Source organism: Penicillium brevicompactum (genome assembly GCF_028827555.1).
Source record: "Penicillium brevicompactum strain IBT 35665 chromosome Unknown utg000009l_segment0_segment0, whole genome shotgun sequence".
Taxonomy (NCBI): Eukaryota; Fungi; Ascomycota; class Eurotiomycetes; order Eurotiales; family Aspergillaceae; genus Penicillium; species Penicillium brevicompactum.
Genome location: NW_026623212.1, coordinates 689242 through 714531, shown reverse-complemented (window position 1 = coordinate 714531; position 25290 = coordinate 689242). Strand labels below are relative to the sequence as shown.

The following is a 25290-nucleotide window of genomic DNA, read 5'->3' as shown; positions in this document are numbered from 1 at the left end:
CGCGAAGGATCGTAATGTAGGATCGGATGGATCGGATGAGAAGAATACTGGACAGGATGCTGGACAGGACATTGGAATGACAAGAGCAACCACCCCGTTCCCTTGCAAAACCTTTCACCAGCCCTGAACAGCCTCCCGAAGTTCTTCCAAGCCTCTCCAAATACAAGTTTTTTCTTAAAAAAAAACCCTTGCCTCGAACCCGCCTGTCACAAGTCGGCGAATTCTCTCCACAGAATTTATTTTTATCATCCACTATTGCCCACACCATTTGCTTCTTGCAGGCCGTATCCGGCAAGGACTCCGGCTTCACTATCTGACTACTGCACTCTGTCGAGGTTCGCTGCAGGTACGCGCACTATGACATCGCACTATCGCCAGGTGGATTAAGTGAGCGAATCGCCTTGAGGACAGATATTAATCCGGAATGTCTTGACACTCTTCAACGGGGTTTCTTGGAACCGCTCTCCCGCTCCGCGGACGGAGTGTCACCATATGATTCAACGCTTTTGCGTTTGCTCATGTCGATCACCTCGGGTTATTAGCGTCTAATCATGCCATTACTTTATTTTTTTTTTCCCGTCTCCTGTTCCTGTTCCTGTTCCTGTTTTTCCACCCGCCTCTTTATTGCATCTGGTCTGTGCTAGCTGCATCCTGCAGTCTGCATGATTTTTACCAAGATCCTTTCCGCATGGCAGATGCAAGGCGATTTTTCTTTCTTTTTTACCTTTTTCGCATAAGCAAGCCACCTAATAATGCAGCTCGGTACCGTTATTGATCAAAGATACGGTGTAGAAGCTGCCCAGCCTCTTGATGGCTGGGTCATCCCAAGGTCGAACTTGAGGTTGGGTACGGAGTACGAGGCTGGATGCTGCCTTGCTGTCTCTGACCTCGGAACCCCTGATCTTGAATGGCTGAGGCTCTTTGAACTCCCCTTGGACTGTGCAACTGTCTTTGTGTTACGAATCGGCCCGTGAGATATGTCACTTTGTGGCGTTGTTTGTGCTTTCGCACAGGCCATGCGATCTACGAGGTCTCCATACTTCACGGACCTCTCAGGTTTTTGGCGATGCTGTTGTGATACCACACATGCACGCATGTATGGAGTATGGAGAACTGATCTAACGTGCTTGGACGATTCAATTGACAAGCTTTCATGTTGCCATATCAACAAGTTGGGGTTGTTTGTTGAGGTTGGTCTTCGCTTGGGAACTGGACTGCGTTTCGGGATCCCTGTCGTTCCAAGGTTTGAGCCAAACCTGATAGCATGGCCGTCCGGATGTCAATCATCCCCGGCTGCAATGTGATTCAACCACGGGCCAGACACATGGTCGGGGTATCTACGGAGTACTGCCCAGGTGTAGGTAGTTGGATTACGATCTCCACGCCATCTTCATCTCTGATCCAGATAGTCAAACATGATTATATTTATTTTAGTTTTGGCCACACATCTATCAATGGGCGTGATACTAATAACAAGGGGGGAAGGGTACAATCGAATGGCCTGCCAACAGGGTGATAACGACAAACATGAACAGGAGAAGAAGAAAAAAATGACATTATAAAATACAAGCAGGACAAGACTCTAGGACAAGACAACCACCCCGCGCGGGTCGGGATGGTATATAGTGCCTAGCGGTCTTCGCCCTGCTGGTTTCCAACGTTTCGGCGCGTGCATTCCGAGAACTCCGAGGCACATACCCCATGTCCGGGTAGTAGACCTGGCATCATGAGGTGGTCATTCATTAAACAAATATAGAGACGCATCACCCAAGAGCAGTCACTCGTTCTTTCTGCTTTATTTCTCCACAGGCGGCATGTGGAATTGCGATTCGGCTCGTCTTGAACTAGTCAGACGGTCGGTCTAATAGCCTAGCGGCAGCTATTTGGGCTCGCTCAAGGGAAGTGTTGAGAGGCGACTAGAATCCACTCAGAATCTAGGCCTTGCGGGAGCGAGTGACGGGGCCGTTGGAGCGGCCAGTAGCGCTGCCGTTGGCACTACCGTTGACACTACCGTTGGCGGGGGTGGTGGGAGGGATCTCGAAGTTCCTCATCTCGACCAGGGACTTCTGGCCAGTGTTGCGGCGGGGACGTCCGGACTTGGCGGCCTTGTTGTAGGTGGCAATGTAGAAGGAGATGAAGAGAACGAGGTAGGAGCTGATGATACCAATACCGGCCATGGCAGCGAATTCCTCACCGGCGCACTTGCCCATGTTAGGCAACCAGGGGAAGTAGGCGGAGGTGAAGTAGGTGTAGGAGGCGAAGTAGATGAAGCCTGGAAATTGTCAGTGTTGGTTCTTCTTCTCAAGTATGCGCTTCGACCACTTACCGACGTCAATGACGAACTGGAGAATCTGCAACATGGTGATATACTTCTTCCACCAGATGCGAACACCACGGGCACTCTGGAAGTAGTACCAGTACATCACAACGTGGACCAGCAGGTTGATGGTGATGGGCACCCACTGCACGGCAGTCACACCGATAAGCTGGGTGTAGCAGAGAAGAGCGGTGGCACCATGGTGGTAGGTGTGGAGGAAGGTCAATGGCTTCTTCTTGAGGACAAGGAAGATGGTGTCAATGAACTCGACGTATTTGTTCAGGTAGTTGAGCTGCGCGCATTAGTCAACATTTGCAGGTCAATTGATTCAGCCCAGGATCACTTACGTAGTACAGAATGATGAGGGGCTGAGTCCAACCACCACGCTGGTCACAGATGGTGTAGAACACGCCGTGTCTGACAAGAGTAGGCAGAAGCTGCTCAATGAAGAGCACCAGGAGAATACCACTGACGAGGGTCAAGACGAGGTTGTGGATCATGAACAAGGTGTTCAGCTTGAAGGCGGGCAACTTCTTCATGACCTCACGACCACCGAAGATGAGCACGTAGTAGGTAATGAGCATCATGGTGGTCTCCTTCAGGGTGGACAGAGGGGTCACGTTCTGCGCGAAGGTGAACTCGCTGGCAGGGTAGCCCATGACCTTCTCGAAGCCCATATCGAACAAAGGCCACAAGTGCACACCGAACGGGCGGTCGAGGGTCGGAGTGGACACATGTTTTAGGATTTCGGACGCCATTGTGACGGAGTGTTGTTGATCCAATGCGAGGATGGCGACGCAAGTGAACGACTCTCGATGGAAAGGAAAGAAAACCTCGATGGCCCAGGGAGAGAAAAGGAAAAAAAGGATAAAGAAAGTGGGAGGCGTGGGAAAGAAAAACAAGGAGAGATCCTGGAGAAGACAGGAGATTCTCCTACTTTTTGCGTCCGGCGCGTCCGTTGAGAACCCAAAAGGGTTTAGCGTGGGCATAAAAAGGGGAACATCCACCTCCTTCCGATCGCAGACGTCTTAACGTCCCCAGCCTTATTGACTTGTTTCAACACTATACGGAATACTCCATATTGTCTTGGAGACAAGCTCTTTGTCTATTCAGCACTCGACTATGATAGATCTAGTGCACTTCGTCGGGCTATCACATGCAAATCACCTTGTCATCTATGTACTAACTATATAGCCTAATTTATCGGTCTTGCCGAGGATCTGATCCTCTGACAATTGAGTTCCTGAGATATCATGGTGATCTTCATCTGCTCTTTTTTTTGGTCTCTCGCCGTTGTTTCATCCCCGGAACCATATCCATGCCCAAAAGGTTGGATTAAGAATCTGGCTTTCTACCGGCTTGACCCATGGAAATTGCACTTGTTTGGGCAATGGCATGGTCCCGAGGTTGGAATCGCTCCTGCGACTATAAAGATATACTCCATCGTCATCTGGTCATAATATTGAAGCGAGTCCAGCCCCCATGCACATACTAATCCGAAGTCCCATGCTACGCAGATAGTCTCAAAAGTTTGCTTCACTTGGGTAGTAACTGGAAATTTCGACGAGAGTCAATTGATCATCAATGCTTCGAAATGTCTCTTGCATAAATCCAGGGTGGCTAATTGCCTTTTGGTACACTAAATTTACTTCTCTTCGTCGGCTCCCATCTGGCAGACCGGGGAATGTGCTCCTTCGGTGTTCTGGCCAAACTCCAGATTGTCGTTACCTCTGTCTTGATACCGAGGTGGTGTATATAATATAGCTCATTCCAAGGTTTCAAGGTTTGAAAATCGAAGCGAATTCAGGTGAGATCGTTGTCTCTCTACCCATTGCCCAGGTGTCTATGATTCAATTGCCAGATCAGACATACTCGGACATGGGATATACAGGCATTGGGCAAATACCCATAACCCAACATCAGCGAATACATAGTTACTGCCCAAAGCTATTTACCTGATTCCACTTTCCAAGTTTTGGTTATCAATCTGTACCTGGATCAATGCCTTTTAAGTCCGAGGTTTCTCAAATGGGGATAAATTCACCACAGTTTAAGGTAGGGACCTCGGGAGTACTTGTGTACATCCCAAGGAGGATATATTCTAGAACTGCAGGTGTCATGACTCGAGCCAATGGAGGCATCTTGAAAAGCAACCAGACTCCGACCAATCAAAGGGCGGCATTTGAGATCAAGATGGCATGGCGCGGGCCCGACCGGATGCACCTAAAACATGACTCAGCACCCGTCCTTCTGCCTCAGGCGTCAACACCACACCACCCGCAAAATCCTAGAGCACTTCTCACCTCCCTTCCCGTCTCCATCCAAACCTCTCCCCTCACCATTGTTCCCGTTCGGTCCAACCGTGGTCCTCCTCTCACAATGTCGTCCCTCTCCGTCTTCCGCATGGCAACCCGCGCCATCCGCCCCAACGGCCTCTACAGAGCTCCTCAAATCACCCGCTCTCGGATGCAGTCCCCGGTCACTCTGTCCGCTGTCCGCGCCTCCAACTTCGGTACCACCTCCAAGCTCCTCTCCGGCCACGAGGATGAGACCTTCGAAGAATTCTCCGCCAGGTACGAACCCAATCGCAAGCCATGGACGGCGCAACGCGAGCACAATCGTCGCACATAGCCGCTTCCCGGAACAATCATCGGCAATCAATAGGACAAGAATTGGGACCTGTCGTGCTGACTGGCCCTCCAATAACAGATTCGAGAAGGAATTCGAGGGTGTGCAGGACGTTTTCGAGCTCCAGGTATGCTTTTGACCTTGACTCCTCCCGAGGCATACGCGACCTACTTGCGATACATGGCACCACGGCATCAGCCACACCCGTCATTCAGCATGCGGTCGATATGCAACAATTGGCAAATGGCTAATCTTTATGTCTTCTTCGCAATAGCGCAACCTGAACAACTGCTTCGCTTACGATCTCGTTCCCTCCGTTGAGGTCCTCACTGCCGCCCTCAAGGCCGCCCGCCGTGTCAACGACTACCCTACCGCTGTTCGCGTCTTCGAGGGTACGATTTCGCCATCTTTCAGTTCAATGCCATCGTGCATATAGCGTCGGAACTAAGCTAACCTTATCTCGAACAGGCATCAAGGCCAAGGTCGAGAACCCCGATCAGTACAAGGCATACCTCGAGTCTCTCGAGGGTCTGCGCCAGGAGCTTGGCGTCGCTCTCCGTGAGGAGCTCTACCCCCAGGAGTAGATTCGCATCATAAATTCTTCTTGCACGTCAATTTTCTCTTAAACAAACAATCCCCCTTGCACGTTATTTATCCAGCACTGTCTGACTGGTTGAGGATCAGGTTGGGTAGAAGAGAAAACTGTATACATACTTCTGAGATCTCCTGTGTTGTTGATGCCGCTGTTTTTTAGAAGGTCCTTTTGTACCTACTTGGTTGGTGCTTAATCTATCTGATTCCATCTTGTTCAATCATCCCGAGGTCTTACAGCTACGCCTCCAAACGCCTAACACCGAATCTCAATCGAAGGTTCCTTTTCCTACTCGGGGTACTCTTGGAATTTTGTGTTATATATAAGGTCGTTCTATTGAGAACTATACCGAACCTCAGTTTTATGCCTAAGTAGCCAATATATCACAAATTGATGGGCCGCGATAAACCAGCCTGCCCACAAAGTAAATCAAACAACCAGGACCCCCAGAAGTGACCATGCGCAACCGATATAAGTACAATGAAGACAAGGCCCCTGCATCTACCAAGGAGACAGCAGTACAGCCAAGAACGTAGTTTGTGATGGGGAATTAAACAAACATGAGAAGACAAACATGGGACACAAAATCATCAATACACAGGTATGTGTCCGCTCAAACGCCGAGTACCAAGCCACTGATTTTGTGGGATATAGTCGTAGGGATATGCAAAGTAATGCAAGGGATTGAGTCGTGAGTAAGGCACTCCAGGTGTCGAGGCGCAAGAGAACCGATCGATCAGATCTGTCGCTCAGTGAGTTCCGACATACTTGAAGTAAGTTGGGCGACAATCTTCCTTGGAGAGGAAGTCTGCGCCTTGGTAGAACTGGCCAGCCTTGCAGCCGGAACACTTGGGGGAGTTCGGGCAGTTGAGATAAGGAATGTGGTTATATCCAATATCACGGAACCTGGAAATTGTTATGTTAGCGAATGTCTTTGAACGCGGGAGATATTAGTACGTACCAGTGTACATTGGCGGCATCGGCGAAGAGACCAATTCCAAGCGAGTGGACAGGGGCGTCACCCCAGCGCTCATAGAAGAAACCACCCGCGCGATCCAGGTGCTGGAAGTATGCCTCATACTGCTCGCCGCGGAAGAAGTCAAGATCACCGATCTCGAAGTTGGACCAGAAGTGGCAGGTGGAGTAACCGTTGCCACCCTTGGTGTGCTCCGGACGAGCCACGTCATCTGTAATCCACTCCCACATGTTGTTGTCGCTCAGATACGAGGGGTTGGCGGCGAGGAAGCGCTGGGTCTCAGGCCAGAGGGATGGGATACTCTGGGGCGCATCGTAGAGGTTGATGGTGAAGCCGTAGGTCTTGTTGCCATCCTCCATGTAGCGGAACACATCGTAGTCGACGTCGCAGAAGAATCTGACATTGGGCTCAATGCGCCAGTAGTAGCGGTATTCGGCGAGAGCAGGGTGCTTGTAGAACATGCCGCTGTTCCAGCGACACATCTGGTGGTAGGAGATCTTGGAGCTGTACTGAATGTCCTGTTCTTCCAGAACCTTTGCGGATTCGTAGAACAGTTCCATGTTGATCCAGTCCGGCACTTCCCAGTGTTCCTTGGGGACGAGTTCTGCGACAAATGTTAGCCAAAGTCCCTCCGGGATCGAATAGGATGGGACGGCGTACCGTATTGACACTTTGCCTTGGTGGCGGCCTGCGTCTTCTGCTTGAACTCCTGGGTAAATTCGACATCGTTGAAGAAGATATAGGGGTAGTTGAATTTGCCGTTCCAGGTCTTCTCCAGATCGTTCATAGTCTGTAGGAGCTGGTCCAGTTCCTCATTGCGGACGAGGGTGATAAGCGCGGCATTGGTGCGGGCCGAATTCTCGCTATTCGGGGTGTAATCATGTTCATCAGCTCGCCATAAATTTCCTGCAGGCTCTCCGGTCGCTATAAGTCAATGTTAGCAAGGCACAGGGTAAATGGTGGATGCGATAGGAGGCATCGCAAGAAACCGGGGTCACGCACGATCTACAAGAGGATCCTTTTTCATGCCATGGGTCAACTTTGTCCCTTCTTCAGAGGAGCCTTGATGTAATTGGAAGACAAGGAATAGGCAAAGAAGAATGCATGCTGCACCCAGCATGCGAATAGGTCGCGCAATAGCCATGATGATGGTGTGTGCTGAAAGGGGGAAGATGGTCGGAGAGGGAGAGACCGCGCATCACAGTGGCCATCTTACCTCATCGGGACTAGCGCCATCCAGGCAAAACATCCCGACATCTCAGCTGCTTCACTCTTGAGTCTTGACGTCAAAAATATCTACGCAGGTTATCTTCAATGTAATCTCTTCTTCAACCTTGCTGCTGGCGCTTGTCTCAACATGGCTTTCGCAGCTGACCTCAGCACACTTACCGATGCCTTGATCACCTCGGTTGTCAAGGTACCACCGGCACAAAAAGTAGATTCGGGAATCCCTTTTCTTGTGATGAATATCATATTAATCGATGTTTAGGGATCGGCGCGTATTCAAAGTTTGAAACGCCGGGCTCAAGGAGCTCTCCGAACCGGTGCACACACTCGCACCGACCAATTTGCTGTCGCCAAACAACTGGAAGGTCTACAAGAGAAGTTCCAAGTCTTGAATAGAGATGAACTTGCCGAAGCCCTTCAAACTCGGGTCGCAGAAGTGGAGAACCACCGCAACCCCTGGCTTCCAGAAATCCTAAGCTTGCTGCTGCAACTTTCAGACCGTCCGGCGCTTTTCTCTACGATTAGACCCCCACAAGAGGGCGCCAAGCTACCAGAAGCAAATGAATCACTCTCGTGGTCAGATATCAGAGATGATAGGGCTGCGTTCAACGACGAAGAAATCTGGGAACAAGTTGACTTTGGTGCCGACTCCTCGGACGATGACTTTTCATCTGTTGCCAGCGATGTATCCCTCCCAAAACGCAGGCCACAATCATCCACAACTGTGGAAGAGGGGTACGTGATTCCGGATGATATCTTTATCCCCGAAGAAGATGACAACGTTGTTGCCTCCATAGAGAAAGCTCAATTTTGGAGGCCGCAAAATCATCACTCAGTATCGCCAGGAAAGACGGAAGCCTCGCGACCTATTACGGAATCCCAACTAGCTCGAGAGACCATCTTCATGCTTCAAGGGCTTCCCACGTCTATTTTCCGACATGTTGATAATCACATCAGCGTGGATCATAGATACACACTCGCACACTCGTCCAACGAAGCTCTGGCCTCGCTTTTGCAATGCTTTGGTGAAATCGGCACCCAGCTCTACGGCGTACGGAGCTTCACCAAAATCACACAAGAAATACCATACATGCAAACGTTTTGCAGAGGAATCGAAGACCGTCTTCTTGCCTTTGACAAGGCTTTATCTCACATTCAGTGCGAATACCTCTCCCCTGGGTCTACCATCAGTCTTCTTCAACTCCTTGCCGATATTCGCCAACACTCACACGAACTCTCTCTTCTCTCGGACGTGATCTGCAAACTAGACAATAACTCAGTCGACCAACAACCCATGCGCTGTCTTGATCAACTTTACGACTTGATATGTATGCTGGAAGCACTAGGCGAAGAAACTTCAACTAAAAGTCTCATTCAGCTATTCTTCCAGTGTTTCAACACATACACAAGATCAACTCGTCTGTGGATGGAAACAGGTCAGGTCGATGCTCTGGACAGCACATTCTTCGTCAAGGCCATTCGCGAAAACGGAGACCTACGAACTCTCTGGCATGACTGGTTCGTGCTCGATGTGGGCGACGAAGGGCAGAAAATCCCACAATTTCTCGCAACTAGTGTTCAAAAGGTGTTCACGGCCGGTAAGAGCACGGTCTTCTTACGCCATCTGATCGCCTTGCCCGACAGTGCTGTGTCCCATGAAGGTGATCACACATCAGAACCCTCACTCCTGCTCCCATTCCCCGCATTAGTAGAGTCTGAATTTGAAAAGATTGTCGATGCCGATCATTCGCTAAGTGCCGGTCTCTTGCGAACGCAACTCGACCAGCAATGCGGGCTGTGGACATCTCTCGAGGCTCTCCATCACGTTTATTTCGGGAAAGACATGAGCTCCACCAGCGCCATTGATGCCAAGGTCTTCGATCTCATGGATCGCGGTCGTTCCTGGGATAGATTCTTGCTTACGGAGATAGCAAGAACGGCATTCCAACCTGTCCCTGTCATCGACACCTCAAAGCTCCTCGTGAAGCCTCTTAGCATTGCACACGCTCACGCGCCTACGCGATCGGTTCTGAAACTCAATGATATCTCAATCGACTACGGTCTACCCTGGCCCGTTGCGAACATCATCACGGAAGACGCAATTAACTCTTACCAACGCATATCTATCTTCCTCATGCAAATCCGACGCGCGAAATATTCAATCGTCAAACAGCGTATTCGCGATGCCCGCAACAAGCCCCACGACACCGGTACATCAGCCAGTGTCCTCCACCACAACATGCTCTGGTTCTTGGATTTCATCTACGGACACTTCACCTACTTTGTCATCTCTAGCGCAACAGAATCATTGCTCAAATGGATGACCAGTGCGCGGGATGTCGATGCAATGATCTCCACGCACCGTGAGTTTATTTCCTCCGTGGAAGTTCAGTGCTTGCTTTCTGCAGACTTGTCCCCAATCCACGAAGCAATCATCAGTATCTTGGATCTCTGCATCCATTTTGCAGATATGCAGACCGCTCACTCTCTCGCTGGTGGGGATCAAGTTCCACAGGCGAAATATACAGAGAAGCGCACAAAGAACACCGACGGCGACTCCGATTCCGACGACGATTACGAAAATGATGAACCAATACACGAACATACAATCACAACCCCATTCACAGATTCGAGCTACGCCCAGCAGATGAGCATGGTGAAACATAACTTTGAGCACCTCACCACATTTGTCACAGATAGCTTGAAAGGTCTGGCTCGCGCGGATGGTCCTGTTAGCTGGGATATTCTCGCTGAAAGGCTTGAGTGGAGGCAAAAGTGACAAATTTGAGACTTGGCAAGTATTATCTTGGCAGCCAGCTTCTAAGATCGTTCTAGCTAGCCAGATACCTGAATCAACACAGCGCATCACCGATATTTAATATGACAGCAGCGATCAAAATGCCAGATCCTTCTTCTTCCAGTATCGCCTATTCCATCTCAATGGCGAGTCAGCACCTACACCCAGTCTCCCCACAGGCGAGTCTGGCTCCGCATCGCCAACATAACCAGGAAGGTAGTCAAGTAAATCAGCTTTCTCACCCAGCCCATCATCATTCCTTGAATTTTCTCTGCTGCACAGCGAAGCCGTCATCGCAACCATGGCATGACTATCGAGTGAGTCAGCCCACGGCACACTCATCGTAGCCAACACGCATAGCATTATCAGGGCAGAGAGGTAGATTGAAATCAACAGCCACAGAATCGTCATCGACACAGTTGAAATCTCAGGCCGCGGATAGTCAACTCCTTTCTTCTCGTATATGGTCAAGGTCTCGCCACCTCTAGCAGACATCAAAACAGCATGGTCTGCAAGTAAAGCCGCCTGGCTAAGTGCGCTGATTGCATATGACGTCTCTGAGAGGTAACTCACCCATGTAGCGACCCTACCTCCGGAGGAGTCGCTACTTGAGCACCTTTCATCCTCGCCCATTATTAGGCTGAGTGGATTGTATCCGTAGCATACGCTGTCTTGGGCGCTAGTCCGATGGAACGTATCGGATATGTTGCGATTGTTTGTGTCAATGAAAGAACCATTCCCAAACAAGGCCAAGGTTAGAGTTGCCAAGGGCCCTTTGCTTGGTACTAAGTCGAGATACCACCTTCCATCTTTGTCGTATCCGTAATTGGGGGACATGGAGGAGGGTCTTTGTCTGCATTGGTGGTAAGTCAGCAAGATGGAATAATTGTAGATTCAAGTTTTGAGGCATTCTCACCGTCCATTGCATCGTGGGGGAGTGCAATTTGCCAGTGGATCTTTGTCTAGTAGCGGGCCATATGCATTCTTTCGCTTCTTGTTGGGCAATTCAAAATACCCAAGGGTCGACGAGAGTGTCAGCCTCCAAGTTGCATTTCCCAGACCCGTGCCACTAACATAGTAACCTGTAGAAAAGAAGATGGTTTCTTCAAAGTCTTGCCGGTCCCTTGTCTCCTTGAACGGAGTGTGGCTGAGATTCCCTTGCATGCAGACGCTGAGACTATAAAATTCTTCCGAGGCTGGGTCTGTGGGCGAAGTGTAGTTACGAAAAAATCCGTTCCCCTCGGAGCAGTTCTTGGGAAAGTCACCCGAGTCAATGTCCGTCCAAGCCAAAGAAGAATTCATTCTGGGGGCAAATTGCCTCAACATCCCCGTGTTTGCTGTGGATGGCATAGACGAAGTAAAAAGATCAAGCGTGACGTTTGCCTCTGTGTGAGGTACAGAGTTGAGACTCGCGCGTTGGCATTTGAATAAAGAATCGGCATCCCGCGAAATGAGTTTATTCGGACGACAGGAGCTATTTCCTGCCCACAGGTAATCAGACACGGCACCGTTACCAGCTGTCACTAGGCGAGGGCGAAGCAAAGCCACCGCGGTACCGGAGTCAGTATACGCCAGTGAATGGGTATCAGTCAGAGATACAATGTCGAAGATCGTCTGAAGCTCTGTTTGGGGTAAGATGATCGTGCCAGTTCCTTGACCAACAAGAAGCTGCTGTAAAGGGCTGATGATTCCCCCTATGAAAATATGTCAGTCACTCAGGGATATTGAGACTAGTGTGATTTAATCTGCATAGCAACATACCTACCAGATGCAGTGCTAACGCAGCCCAAAGCAAAGAAGTGGCCTCTTTCCTGGGGTGCCTGAACATGGAAAAGATGACGCGAGGGCTAGTCCAGCCTCGGTCTGCAAGAGTGAGTGTCTGTCTTAGATTCGGCATTCTTTTGTGATAATTTTGCGTTTGCACATAGCCGACAGCAACAAAAGAGCAAACGGCCGATGCCAACGGTAGTGTTATAACGCTGACGATACCCCAGAGCACTCTGGCTGCCCGATACCAGCGCGCGTTGACATTGATACAAGACTGAGCATCTGCTTCGGGCTTGGAACTTTCCAGCTCTAAGTTGTCGCCCGGATGTCTGGGGAATGGGACTATGAGTCTTCTGCTGAATACGCATATTATCGACCACGCAGTCAACATGCAACAGGCGTAGAATGAAACGATTATTGGGATGTGGTAGGGCGCGCGAAATTTGACAATGTCATTTTCTTCGATGTTATCGTCCTGTGTGTCTCTGCCTGACGTAGTATTCTCCAAAGTAGATGATCTGTTGAGGCGCCCGAAAAGACTCATTCTTGTCCAAGATAAATAAAAGCTGACGTTTATAGTTTTTTATATGATAATACCAAAACCTTTAACAAGTAATAACTAGACGAGGAAGACAAGTAGTCCCGAATCAACAATTAGACTTGAGCTAGATCATTCTATGAATATTATTTTGAGATTGAGCCTACCTTGAATCTACTATAGACCCGCGTGGGGTACTGAGTTGTCTTCTCTTGAATGGATGGTAGGACAACTACGAGGTGTGTAGCTACACAATGTAGTGTTGAAGCTTTACGCGAAGGCTATTCGACACCGAACACCTGAGCATACGCGCGGTTTGCTCGACCGTAACGTCACTCAAGCTGGTCTCGCGTGTGGGCCTTGCAGGATGAATCTGACTCCCGATGTCAACCTTAGAACCTTGGAAGGATCCAATATCCGGGAACCCTTGATGGTCCGACTGGAAATGATCACACAAGGGAAATAGTGAATTTATATCCATCAGTACCGGTTGCCGAGACCAAATATTACTCATGGCTCGGGTACTGCCGTCGCCGACGAAATTCCTCCGTTGCACACTAACCAGAAATCCAAGCGGAAGATATTCGGCACGATGATCATGAGTTGTGCACTTGCAAACGTGCTTATACCAAGCTTTTCACATGTAATTTGTATTTATTGGCTCAAGTATGGACTTAATTAGCCAACTTTCTCGCTGGCGAGGACACCTGGGCATGTATGCGTATGGGTTGTGATACAGCTGCTGGTTGGGATATTCAACTTCTTATAATTTCGAAGGCAGCCTATCTGATCAAATTCCCAGGTACATATAATGAGTCATCAGGCAGCCTGGATGACAAGAAATACTTGAAGCAAAGATGAGGTCCCCTAAGAGTGTTGCAGATTAGCTCTTGATTCATTCAAACGATTTCGTTATCGTCACTCTCAATATCTTCACCCGGAGACCTCGGGGTCACATCTGGTGTTTCGGTAGAGAATGTTCACAGTGTTCAAAGATTGAGAGGTCGAAGTTTCACGAAGTAGCATGGCACAACCTTGGAGCTTGTATCACTCATCCCACGTGGGGTGACTTCTCCATCTGATCTCGTCAGATATTGTTTGCAAGGTTCGCTTGGAAGAACAACATCCATTCAGGCTGTCATACCAACTGCTGACTATCACGTAGAGGGTTTCCTTTTCTAGGTCATACAAGGTGAAGAAGAAAAATGGAATGGTTGTCTTTCATAAGTCTTCGAAAGTTGCCAAGGACAGCATCCCTAGGCTGTAGTTAGCTCAGGTGGAGCCTAAGCAAACCCTCCACTCGGCCGCATTTACGACGCGGTTGGGTCCCGGAATCCCCGGCGGGTTCACCGCGGGTCCCCACACCCTTCGTCCAACAAACCTCGATTCTTTCTCCAGATCAGTGTTTGAGCCTTGGAATATTGCCATGATTGATATCATGCTCAAGGTAAGTGGCAAGGGAAAGCGACATTACCTCATCATACTACCTCTCTCGTCCCAAAGTCCATCAAGTGAGCAGCTTAAGGCCGCATGGCGACACATGCAGGGGTATACGCCCCCGGAGGGTCCTGGAGCTAGGAAGAGGGTTAGTAAGCAGACTCGGCCAATCGACGAGTCTATACAACACCCCGAGGTCGACTAGGTCGGCTAGGGCTCTGCCATCGGAGGGGCATTGGGGGCTAAAATAGATTGGGCAATGTATTCCAACTTTGAGACAAAATTGACTCACGCCATTGCGATGGACCGACGTATTTATCTCTTGCAAGGTCTCCGCCACTTGATTGAGAAGCTCGAATTCTTTCTCCAATCTCAACATTGATCCCCCAACTTCAAAGCGCGCCATTCGATATCACATTTTACTTTTTCATCATGGCTCCTACTTTCGCTTTGATTACCGGTGCTAACCGCGGACTGGGACTCGGCATTGTGAAGAACTTTGTTGCTAAGCCAGACCATGTAAGGCTCATTTCCATCCAATCATCCCACGTCCACAGATAGCAGCTAACGTGGGAGATCTCTTTAGATTGTTGTTGCGGCAGTGCGTGACCCGACACACGAGTCTGCTCAGAAGCTATCCACGCTACCGACAGCCGAAGGGAGTAGCATCATTGTGGTGAAATATGACGCCAGCGTTGAGCAATCGGCGTTTGATGCCGTTAAGGAGGCCACCGAGAAGGGCGTTGACCACTTGGACTATGTCGTCGCAAATGCCGGTATTGCAAAAATATACCCTCTCGTCAAAGATGCCAAGCGAGCCGATATCCTCGAACACTTCCAAGTGAACGTGCTCAGCGCTGTCTCTCTCTTCCAAGCCACCCGCGACCTGCTGAAGAAGTCTACTTTTACTCTCCCCGTCTATGCTATGATAGGATCCGGAACTGGCTGCCTGGAGTAAGTCGATTGACAGTCCCCGCTAGTTAATTAATTCGGCAGATGCTGACAAACCCTAGAAAGCAGCCCAATATTCCCAACGCAGTCTACGGCGCCTCGAAGTCAGTTCTCCCGTGGTATGGCGTGCGAATCAATGCCGAGGAAGAATGGCTTAACGCGTTCGTGGTGGATCCTGGCTGGGTTCAAACCGATATGGGCAACGCAACTGCAGAGGCCTGGGGGTATGGTACCGCCCCGACCACCGTGGAGGAATCAACTGGCGGTATCGCGGAGTTGATCACCAAGGCGACGAAGGAGCAATATGGTGGAAAACTTGTCTCTTATACTGGAGAGGTTGAAGCGTGGTAGATCTATACCAAAATGTCGCATTTGCCGCAGTTGCCGCAGGAGGACTATGGATGGTCTGTATCATGAATGTGAGCCGCGACAATCAAATTAGATCCAACTCTTAAAGATATCACAATATGAATCTATGGACAGTCGACAAGTCCAGAGCAATAAGTCCGTACGGAGTAGTCCGTAGTTAAAAATGATCCGGGTAGTATAGATGAACCTCAAGAGTGGGTCTATAACCGGTTTCGGCCACGCACAGACCTCAATAGAAGAGCTTCCTAATTCGACTTCGCCGGGCGCATGTGCCTTTGGAACACTCACGCTAGACTTCCTCAATCTCAGCTCGACCGATTCTACCTTGATATCCTCATATTCGCCATCTTCCGGACGAATATTCCCAGAGCGAAGGGGTAAGACGAATACGGACTAGACAGCTCCGAGATCAATACGAATCAGTGGATATCGTCTGATTCAATCTTAGCTCGTGGTTAGCCTTTTTAAAGAGGATTTCCGCTGGGCTCGCCCTGGTTCGACTTTTCTCTGGTTCTGGTACGAAGTACGCGATGCTTACCCGCACGATCTGATAACCGAAAGTTCCAAGAACCGAGCAAAAGAAAAGACAACGAAAAGGAAGAAGGAACAAACGACCAAAGATCCAGCCCACTCAAAACCAGTTTAAATCAAGTTAAGGCGTGTGGACTCCCTACTCTTCCCGCTAAGTGTGGGTCAACTTGCTCGAGGTTGACCGGGGGCGGAAACCGGCGTGATCGGAGCAAAAGTCTATCCTAAAAAATTTTGTCCTCTGCATTCGAGAGGTAAACAAGCATCGAATTCCCTTGCTCAAGTTCGAAGTTCGACTTCTTCTTGTCATATCTGTGTGCTGGGTGATCCGTTTTGGGAAATGGCTCCGCACGACGTCAGCGGTCGCGCCGACCTCATCGACAATGGCGACAGCGTCGAGAATGTCGAAGGCGATCAAACCGAGATCAAGGCTCATGATGATGCGGCCTTGTTGGTAAGTCTCATGCCAATTTTGCAGCGCGGCTCGGTGTCAAATTGCTAACATGGGCATTCTAGCGGACTATGGGCTACAAACCGGTATGCCGACTCGTATAGATTGAATGGATCGGCGTTCACCCACTGACTGTATGCATAGGTTCTGCACAGAACGTACACTCTGTTCGAGAACTTTGCGACCACCTTCGGTATGTCTGTCTTTTTGCTGTCGCTATGCGCAAGGCTGACCGTGGCTTAGCTGCTCTGTATTTCGTTGGCGGTGTTCGCGTCACCTTCAGCACCGGTATCGCTGCCGGTGGTAACTTGGCTTACTGGACCAGTTACTTGGTGACGATGGTCTTCACTTTCATCACGGCAGCCGTCATTGCCGAGGTTTGTTCGGCCTCGCCATCTGCGGGTTCGATTTACCTGTGGGCTGCGGAAGCTGGTGGGCCTCGATTCGGCCGACTTTTGGGTTTCATTGTCGCTTGGTGGAGTACCACTGCCTGGACTACTTTCTGCGCAAGTATGTTGGTCCCATCCCTGAGGCTTTGTACGACGCTGACACTCCGATAGGCAACACCCAGGCGGCTGCTAACTACATGCTTTCGGTATGCTTTCCGACTCCCAATTTCTTTTGTGCTTTATGCTTAGTACACTGGTGCTGACCATGATTAGGAAATCACTGTGTTCAACCTTGACTTCCCATCAGACACCAGCAGTGTCAAGTTCCGTGCCGTGCAATGGATCTGCACTGAAGTCCTACTTGCTCTCGCCGCATTGCTGAACTTCATGCCTCGTGCGTATCGTCCTATCTATCGGGAACCAGCTCTGACCCCTCGCTTTAGCTCGCTACTTCAAGCATGTCTTCCGGTTCTCCGCCGCAATTGTCATGCTTGACTTCTTCCTCAACCTGATCTGGTTGCCCATTGGTGTCGCACAGACCTGGGGTTTCCGTACCACCCATGAGGCGTTCATGACCACTTATAACGGCACCGGTGCCCCAGCCGGCTGGAACTGGTGTCTTTCTTACCTCGCCACTGCGGGTATCCTCATCGGATTCGATGCCTCCGGTCACGTTGCGGAGGAAACTAAGAATGCGTCAATCACCGCTGCTCGTGGTATCTTCTGGAGTACCGTTGCCAGTGGATTCGGTGGTCTCGCTACCATCATCTTGTTCCTGTTCTGCGCGGTTCGTTCCAATGTATTTGGTAATGGCAACTTTATGCTGACGTTTTCATCTTAGCCTACTACGGACGTGTTGATGAGCTTCGGTTCCCCCCAGCCTTTCGTGCCGCTCTATGCCGTCGTTCTGGGTAAAGGTGGTCATATTTTCATGAACATCGTCTGCGTCTTCGCGCTGTGGCTTGTAAGCCGATCTTCTCCCATATCTTCTATGCGTACTTCTATACTAATCATTCCCAGAACACCGCCATTGCAATCATCGCCGCTTCCCGTCTTGTCTTCGCCGTTGCCCGTGACGGTGTCCTCCCCTTCTCAGGTTGGGTCTCCCGCGTCAACAACGGCCAGCCACGCAACGCAGTCATCGTCGTCTGGGGTGTCGCTGCCCTAGTTACCTGCACTATCCTACCCTCCAACGTGGCCTTCACCTCCCTCGTCTCAGCTGCCGGTGTCCCCAGTGCCGCAGCCTACGGACTGATCTGCCTGGGTCGGTTGTTCTGTACCCCGAACCGATTCCCGACACCGCAGTGGAGTCTGGGTCGGTGGAGCAAGCCCTTCCAGCTCATCGGTGTGTTCTGGAATGGCTGGGTGGTCGCTATCCTGTTCTCGCCTTACGAATGGCCTGTTACTGGCGAGAACTTGAACTGTAAGTCTTTCTGGATTCTTGCTGGTGATGTCGCTAATTTCTTCTCTAGACGCCCCTATTATTATGGCTGGTGTGACTATTCTGGCTTTGGTCTCTTACTTTATGATGCCGGAGAGTGCGTGGCTTCCTCGCGACCGTATCTCTCACTTTATTGATAGTAAGGGGGCTGTTGATACGGTCGAGGAAGTTAGCTCTGAGCATGGTGAGCCGAGTACTTCCACCCATAACCAGCAAAGTACTACTCGTCGGGTAGTGCTTGGTATGTGATGTGCCTATTTCTAAACTAGATAGACTACTATGTGTTCCCTAATCTTATTTGCTGGATGAATTTGATCTTTGTCCATACATCCCGGTCGAATTATATTGAAGTGTAAAGGAACTTGAAAGCGAACTGTGGGGAAAGACTCTCACACCCGTAGCCCTGGAGGTCTATAGCGGCCAGGCCAGGGTCAATTTCAGTACCTATTTCTATCATAATAGTTTCCTATTTGATATCGAGCCTACACCCCAAGTATTTCAAATGTCTTGTAATGTATCTTTTCATATATTACTACATCTGCCTATTTCCGGGGAACACTGCATACCCCGCGATTTGGGCGTTCTGGGGCTGGGGGAACAAGGGGTAAAAGAGGCCCAAGAGCACTCGGTAACTACTCCGTACTTCCAAGGCCAAAAGTCCTTGGATGTGATTAGTGCGACAATCTTGGGAATGTATCACTTTCCAGATCTGCGAGTTCCCCTCTTGGATCTTTGGCCGACAATCGGTGCTTTGTTCATTTCCCCTCCTTTGACCTTTAAGTCGTGTCAGTCACTCCAGTCACTTCAGTCCTCTCTTCTCTTTTCGTTTTGATTTTGAGACCAAGCTTTCTACTACAAGATCCCCTACAATACCCGAGTGGGGAACCATCAACCCTCACTCCCGAGGTCTAGTGGCGTGGTTACGTTCCGAACCGGATGCGGTACCCCGGTTCTTAGCTTTTTTCCCCCTTGGAGGCATTTTAAACCCGACAACAAGTTGCAGCCCCGGAGAGGAAGAGTTGCATGACTCAATATAGGTTCTATGCGGTCGGCTCTGAGGCCTTGTCTAGGAGCCCTTGCGCATCAGTCCTTTGGGGGCGCGGGTAAGCTTTCTCCACTGAGCTCGGGAGCTATACTGACACTGACCCACGATAGCTCCGATTAGGCATGCTTCGCTCTTACGGACCTCACGCATATCTCGATCCCAACCACAATGGTCTTTCTACGCCCCTTCGTATACCTATTCCCACGCCAGACGATTCGCGACAGTTTCTGAGCCCCCGACCGACCCGGTCTCCACCACTCCATACTCGGAATTGACAGTCGGAGTCCCGCTGGAAATATACCCCGGCGAACGTCGGGTCGCGATCACCCCTCAGAATGTAGCATTGTTGCTCAAGAAAGGTGTCTCTCGCGTCCTTATTGAGCGTGGTGCAGGCGAAGGCGCTCAACTCCTCGACCATGCCTACGAACAAGCCGGCGCGACAATGGTCGACCGCGACGCAATCTGGTCGAAGAGTGATATCGTGCTGAAAGTGCGCAGTCCACAGTCCGAGGGATCATTCAATGAGATCCAGGCCCTGCGTAAAGGTTCAACGGTAATTTCTTTCATGTATCCTCTCCAGAACAAGCCTCTTGTCGAAGCCCTCGCGGCTCGCGGTGTTACTTCTTTTGCAATGGATCGCGTCCCTCGTATCTCCCGCGCACAGGTCTTCGATGCTCTGAGTTCCATGGCCAATATCGCTGGTTATAAGGCTGTGCTGGAGGCATCTAATCATTTCGGTCGGTTCTTGACTGGTCAGGTTACGGCTGCTGGAAAGATTCCCCCAAGCAAGGTTCTCGTTATCGGTGCTGGTGTAGCTGGTCTAAGTGCAATTGCTTCCGCTCGCCGTATGGGTGCTATCGTGCGTGGCTTTGACACACGTCCGGCCGTCCGCGAGCAGGTTCAATCTCTGGGTGCCGAGTTCGTCGAAGTGGATTTCCAGGAAGATGGCGCTGGTCAGGGTGGATATGCTAAGGAAATGTCCAAGGAATTCATCGAAGCGGAAATGAAACTGTTTATGGAACAAGCTAAGGAAGTTGATATTATCATCACTACGGCTTTGATCCCCGGAAAACCAGCACCGAAGCTTATTACCAAGGAGATGGTCGCTGCTATGAAGCCAGGTTCCGTCATTGTTGATTTGGCCGCTGAGGCAGGTGGCAATTGCGAAGCTACAGTTCCTGGTGAATTGAGCCGCTACAAGGATGTTACCATCATCGGCTATACGGATCTTCCTTCTCGCCTTCCCACTCAGTCCTCCACGCTATACTCGAACAATATCACTAAATACCTTCTCTCCATGGCTCCCCAGGAGAAGTCATTTGGCATCGATTTCAAAGATGAAGTTGTGCGAGGCTCGATCGTGACTCTCAATGGTGAAATTGTCCCTCCTGCTGCTCCGCCCGCGCCCCCTCCAGCTCCCAAACCCGATGTGCAAGCTGCCGCCAAGAAAGAGGAAGTGGCCTTGACACCCTGGCAAAAGACAACCCGCGATGTGACCGCTGTCACCGGTGCAATGGGAACCACCCTGGCACTTGGCAAGGCCACCGGTCCAATTTTCATGGGCAATATGATGACTTTCGGACTTGCTGGTCTGGTCGGCTACCGCGCTGTATGGGGTGTTGCTCCTGCCCTCCACTCGCCATTGATGAGCGTCACCAACGCGATCTCTGGTATGGTTGGAATTGGCGGCTTGTTTATTATGGGCGGTGGCTATACACCCACCACAATCCCTGAGTATCTCGGTGCTGCCTCAGTACTCTTGGCATTTGTCAACGTCTCTGGTGGCTTCGTCGTCACGAAGCGTATGCTTGATATGTTCAAGCGCCCAACTGATCCTCCTGAGTATCCCTGGTTGTATGCGGTCCCTGCCGTGGTCTTCGGTGGTGGTTTCATTGCAGCTGCAAGCACTGGTATGGCCGGTCTAGTCCAAGCTGGCTACCTGGTCAGCTCGCTACTCTGCATGGGTTCGATCTCCAGTCTGGCCTCGCAGCAAACCGCACGCCGGGGAAATATCTTCGGAATCCTCGGTGTGGTATCTGGTATTCTGGCCTCATTGGCCGCAGTAGGCTTCTCCACCGAAACCCTCACGCAGTTCTCAGCTGTTGCCGGAACTGGTGCTATTATTGGTGGCCTTATCGGTCGTCGTATCACACCAACCGGTCTTCCCCAGACTGTCGCTGCTCTCCACTCAGTGGTTGGACTGGCAGCTGTCCTCACAAGTGCCGGTAGTGTGATGGCTGATATCGGCGACATCACAACCCTTCACCTTACAACAGCTTACTTGGGCGTCCTCATCGGCGGTGTTACTTTCACTGGCTCGATCGTTGCTTTCATGAAACTGGCAGGACGTATGTCATCCAAGCCGACAATTTTGCCTGGACGTCATGTAATCAACTCCACGCTGCTGGGCGGAAACGTCGCAACTATGGGCGCATTCCTAACCATGGCGCCTGGAAGCCCTGCCATTGCAGCCGCATGTCTGGGCACCAGCACAATCCTCAGCTTCCTGAAAGGATACACGACAACCGCCGCGATCGGTGGTGCGGACATGCCAGTCGTTATCACCGTATTGAATGCATACTCTGGATTTGCTCTCGTGGCAGAAGGTCTGATGCTCGATAACCCGCTTCTAACCAGTGTCGGCTCCCTGATTGGAGTCAGTGGCTCGATTCTCTCTTACATCATGTGCGTTAACATGAACCGATCTCTCACCAATGTTCTCTTCGGTGGTATCTCGAGCCCTGCGGCCGAAAGCCAAAAGAAGATCGAGGGTGAAATTACGCAGACTAGCATCGACGATACCGTGGAGTCTTTGTCTAGCGCCGAGAACGTCATCATAGTAGTTGGGTATGGAATGGCCGTCGCAAAGGCACAGTATGCTCTTTCGGAGATCGTTGGTCTTTTGCGCGCCCGGGGTGTCAATGTCAGATTTGCTATTCACCCTGTTGCGGGTAGAATGCCTGGTCAGTGCAATGTGCTGCTTGCCGAGGCCTCCGTGCCATATGATAGTAAGTCTATTACTGCATGGGCTTAACCATCTATTAAGATACTGACAATATTTAGTCGTGTTGGAAATGGAAGAGATAAACGAGGATTTCTCGGATACCGATGTAACACTCGTCATCGGCGCTAACGACACAGTCAACCCTATTGCTATGGAACCGGACTCTGCGATTTCTGGAATGCCTGTTCTCCATGCATGGAAGAGCAAGGAGGTTATTGTCATGAAGCGCGGCATGTCTAGCGGATACGGTATGATTGCTTTATCTTGTCCGCATCAAGCCTTTGACTAATGATGTATAGCGGATGTGCCGAACCCAATGTTCTTCATGCCCGGCACGCGCATGCTGTTTGGTGATGCTAAGACCTCTTGCGATGGTAAGTGTCTCCTCTATCTATCGGAGATCAGCTAGTACTAACATACACTTCCAGCCATTAAATCTGCCCTGGAGGCACGGAAGTAGGCAAAGAGCGGTCTTTGTTGAGTCAGTTGTTGCGCTCTTTTTGGTTCATTGCTATTTTTTCAACTCTTGCTGCTCGTGGAGTTGAGCTCCTCTATTTTGTGAAGCTTCTTCGATATACTAGCCAAAATCAACCTTTGCTTAGGCTACAGCAGCACTCATTGCCCATTATGCCGTATCAACTTTGCCGTTTTTTTCCCCGCAGTTGTAGCAACTAGGTGACAAATCTCAAGGTGATCGCAAAAGACTGCAATAAAGTCTACTTAAAAGGCTGGGTAAAGACTATCAAAAGGATGCTAGCTTCGCCAATCATGTTTCTCGGCCCAAAACCCCTCCAACGTGCCATGGCTGGCGCCCACACCCGGGCATACAGGAGCGATTTGTCGACGGACAACACAAATGGAAAAAGCAACGCCTTGAGGTCAACACATAAGTATTTAGTCTGCACACCTAGGCATGGCTAGCTGTCTACCTCAAAGGCCAACCTTGGAAGTTTCTTATTCTAGTCCAGTCATTGTTTACTATGTCTACCCAGCTTGACATTGTAAACTCCAGTCTCTTTGATATTCTTTATGAGATTGAACCGCCTAACAACACCCGCTATCATGGCCCAGGCCGTGAGCCCGGGGTTGTAGCGGACAATATAGCCCTAAGAATCCAGTACGAGTGGATTTTCCGAGGAATAACAGAGACGACTGACACCGTTCAGCTTACTTTGTAAACCAGATGACTTTTTCGCCCAACCACCCTCCTTGTCCGCTGCGGGTTACGAAATTCAGCGGGCACTAGGGGATCAAACGGCCGATTATCAGACTGTTTGGGAGAGCAACGCTGGCGGTGTGACCTACTTGCAAGAGCCATCAAGTGAGGAATATCTCACTGCTGAGTCGAAATTTGTCACTAATTCGCAGAAACTAGGGTTTTTCTTGCAAACTCCAGGGGATAGAGGAAGGCTCGTATCATTATTTGGGGCCAGCGTGATGACCAGAGCCGACGGAAAGAGATATTTCAAAGGCATCCTGGTCAATTTCGACCCTGAATCAATCGCTCCTTTGCCGTTCTCTTTGCAAATACCACGCGAGTGGGAGTCAACAGATCTGCCCCTTGTAATCGTTCCCCTAAGCATCCTCCGACTTCATCTCGACCAAACCCTCGCGGCACTCAGCAGGCTTATCTTGCAAGTGGAGGCAGTTGAACGGGATGTCCGAGACTCTTCTGCCGATACAGACTTTGATTCTCTCATTCGATTACTTCATATTTGCGATGCCGATCTGATCAAGCTGGAGAGGAGTTGGACCTTTGAGGAGAAACTGGTCACAGAGATCTTACAGGTTCTCGACAAATATCGACAGGCTTCAAGCAACTACCAGGAAGTTAAATTCATCCAGTGTCACATTGGAAGTGGCGAGAAGGCATCTATCCAATTCAATCTCGACAATGCGCCCCAAGGAAGCGACAAAACAGGACTCAATAGCACAAAGCCTTTCATGAAACTATGCAGCTTTGTGAATTTGCAAGAGCAGCGGTGTCGCGCTCCTGAATACGACTTCAGTGTCTTGCCCCGACGTATAACTAATCAATTCACTGCGGTAAGAATGGCTGCCTCCACGCGAGCTATGTGATTCAATAGCCTAAGTCTGCTGGCTGACAACAATATAAGGTATACAATCTCGTAGCCCAGCGGGATGCCAAAGCCACACGTGAACTTGCTCTAGGCTCAACCAAGATCGCCGAAGCTACCCTGCGCGACAGCTCTTCGATGAAGACCATTGCCGCCATGACATTGATATTCTTGCCAGCGACTTTTGCATGTGTGAGTACTAGACTGGCACAGTTGCGCTTTTGGCGTCGAGTTACTGCGCTGACTGTTTTCTGATCTGCAGTCTTTTTTCAGCATGTCCTTCTTCGACTGGAAGGAAAGCTCTGGTGGAACAAGCAGCACAAGCCTTTGGATCTACTTTGTGACGGCGGTCCCGCTGACGGCTTTGGTAACGATTTCATGGATATTTTGCACGCAGAGAAGTAGGAAGAAGTCTACTTGGGGGCTGGTGCGGCGAATGACTCACTTGTCAGCCGTATAAGATGGAAAGTATTGTATAGGATTAGCCATGAGCAGCACACTGCTCTTACTGAAGGTAATAATCTTGAGATTTCAGCGATTGATATATTCGGCTTAACCGCGTTTTGGTATTGGAGCTTGGTGCGTAAAGGCGTTTATAAATATACATGCCTTGAGGTACACGGCCTGACGCCAGTGCCTCCAAGGGGGGGGAATATTGTCTCGGAATCGAGGGGTATCAAAATAGAGATGTCAGAGAGTGCCACGATCGTGATGGCGGCGTTCAAGGCGTGAGCGGTGTGAGGATGGCCAACGAT

At 50.2% G+C, this 25290-nt stretch overlaps 8 protein-coding genes across 8 annotated transcripts; 5 read left to right on the top strand and 3 right to left on the bottom strand.

The window, feature by feature from the left end:
* Nucleotides 1–1934: 1934 nt before the first annotated feature.
* Nucleotides 1935–3075, bottom strand: N7506_011714 (elongation of very long chain fatty acids protein; the record flags this gene model as incomplete). Its single annotated transcript, XM_056961005.1, has 3 exons — nt 1935–2272; nt 2327–2609; nt 2665–3075. 3 exons carry the CDS (start codon nt 3073–3075, stop codon nt 1935–1937), a joined length of 1032 nt encoding a protein of 343 aa, XP_056805539.1.
* A 1435-nt stretch (nt 3076–4510) lies between these two features.
* Nucleotides 4511–5529, top strand: N7506_011713 (cytochrome c oxidase subunit VI; the record flags this gene model as incomplete). The annotated part of the gene is made up of 4 exons (XM_056961004.1): nt 4511–4890; nt 5027–5072; nt 5220–5337; nt 5414–5529. The coding sequence occupies 4 exons, from the start codon at nt 4511–4513 to the stop codon at nt 5527–5529; spliced, it is 660 nt and encodes a 219-aa protein (XP_056805538.1).
* A 757-nt stretch (nt 5530–6286) lies between these two features.
* On the bottom strand, nt 6287–7657 carry N7506_011712 (glycosyltransferase family 15 protein; the record flags this gene model as incomplete). Its single annotated transcript, XM_056961003.1, has 4 exons — nt 6287–6443; nt 6499–7117; nt 7174–7437; nt 7516–7657. The coding sequence occupies 4 exons, from the start codon at nt 7655–7657 to the stop codon at nt 6287–6289; spliced, it is 1182 nt and encodes a 393-aa protein (XP_056805537.1).
* Nucleotides 7658–7870: 213 nt separating this feature from the next.
* On the top strand, nt 7871–10519 carry N7506_011711 (uncharacterized protein; the record flags this gene model as incomplete). Its single annotated transcript, XM_056961002.1, has 2 exons — nt 7871–7948; nt 8003–10519. 2 exons carry the CDS (start codon nt 7871–7873, stop codon nt 10517–10519), a joined length of 2595 nt encoding a protein of 864 aa, XP_056805536.1.
* Nucleotides 10520–10633: 114 nt separating this feature from the next.
* Nucleotides 10634–12434, bottom strand: N7506_011710 (uncharacterized protein; the record flags this gene model as incomplete). Its single annotated transcript, XM_056961001.1, has 3 exons — nt 10634–11390; nt 11454–12231; nt 12299–12434. The coding sequence occupies 3 exons, from the start codon at nt 12432–12434 to the stop codon at nt 10634–10636; spliced, it is 1671 nt and encodes a 556-aa protein (XP_056805535.1).
* A 2277-nt stretch (nt 12435–14711) lies between these two features.
* On the top strand, nt 14712–15581 carry N7506_011709 (uncharacterized protein; the record flags this gene model as incomplete). The annotated part of the gene is made up of 3 exons (XM_056961000.1): nt 14712–14798; nt 14866–15233; nt 15293–15581. 3 exons carry the CDS (start codon nt 14712–14714, stop codon nt 15579–15581), a joined length of 744 nt encoding a protein of 247 aa, XP_056805534.1.
* An 886-nt stretch (nt 15582–16467) lies between these two features.
* Nucleotides 16468–18657, top strand: N7506_011708 (putative amino acid permease; the record flags this gene model as incomplete). Its single annotated transcript, XM_056960999.1, has 10 exons — nt 16468–16581; nt 16644–16664; nt 16723–16771; nt 16822–17088; nt 17139–17173; nt 17241–17361; nt 17411–17754; nt 17809–17931; nt 17988–18390; nt 18440–18657. The coding sequence occupies 10 exons, from the start codon at nt 16468–16470 to the stop codon at nt 18655–18657; spliced, it is 1695 nt and encodes a 564-aa protein (XP_056805533.1).
* Nucleotides 18658–19450: 793 nt separating this feature from the next.
* N7506_011707 (putative nicotinamide nucleotide transhydrogenase) lies at nt 19451–24940 on the top strand (the record flags this gene model as incomplete). Its single annotated transcript, XM_056960998.1, has 9 exons — nt 19451–19511; nt 19564–22461; nt 22517–22705; nt 22757–22831; nt 22886–22913; nt 23470–23574; nt 23624–24503; nt 24575–24727; nt 24809–24940. The coding sequence occupies 9 exons, from the start codon at nt 19451–19453 to the stop codon at nt 24938–24940; spliced, it is 4521 nt and encodes a 1506-aa protein (XP_056805532.1).
* Between the last annotated feature and the right edge of the window lie 350 nt (nt 24941–25290).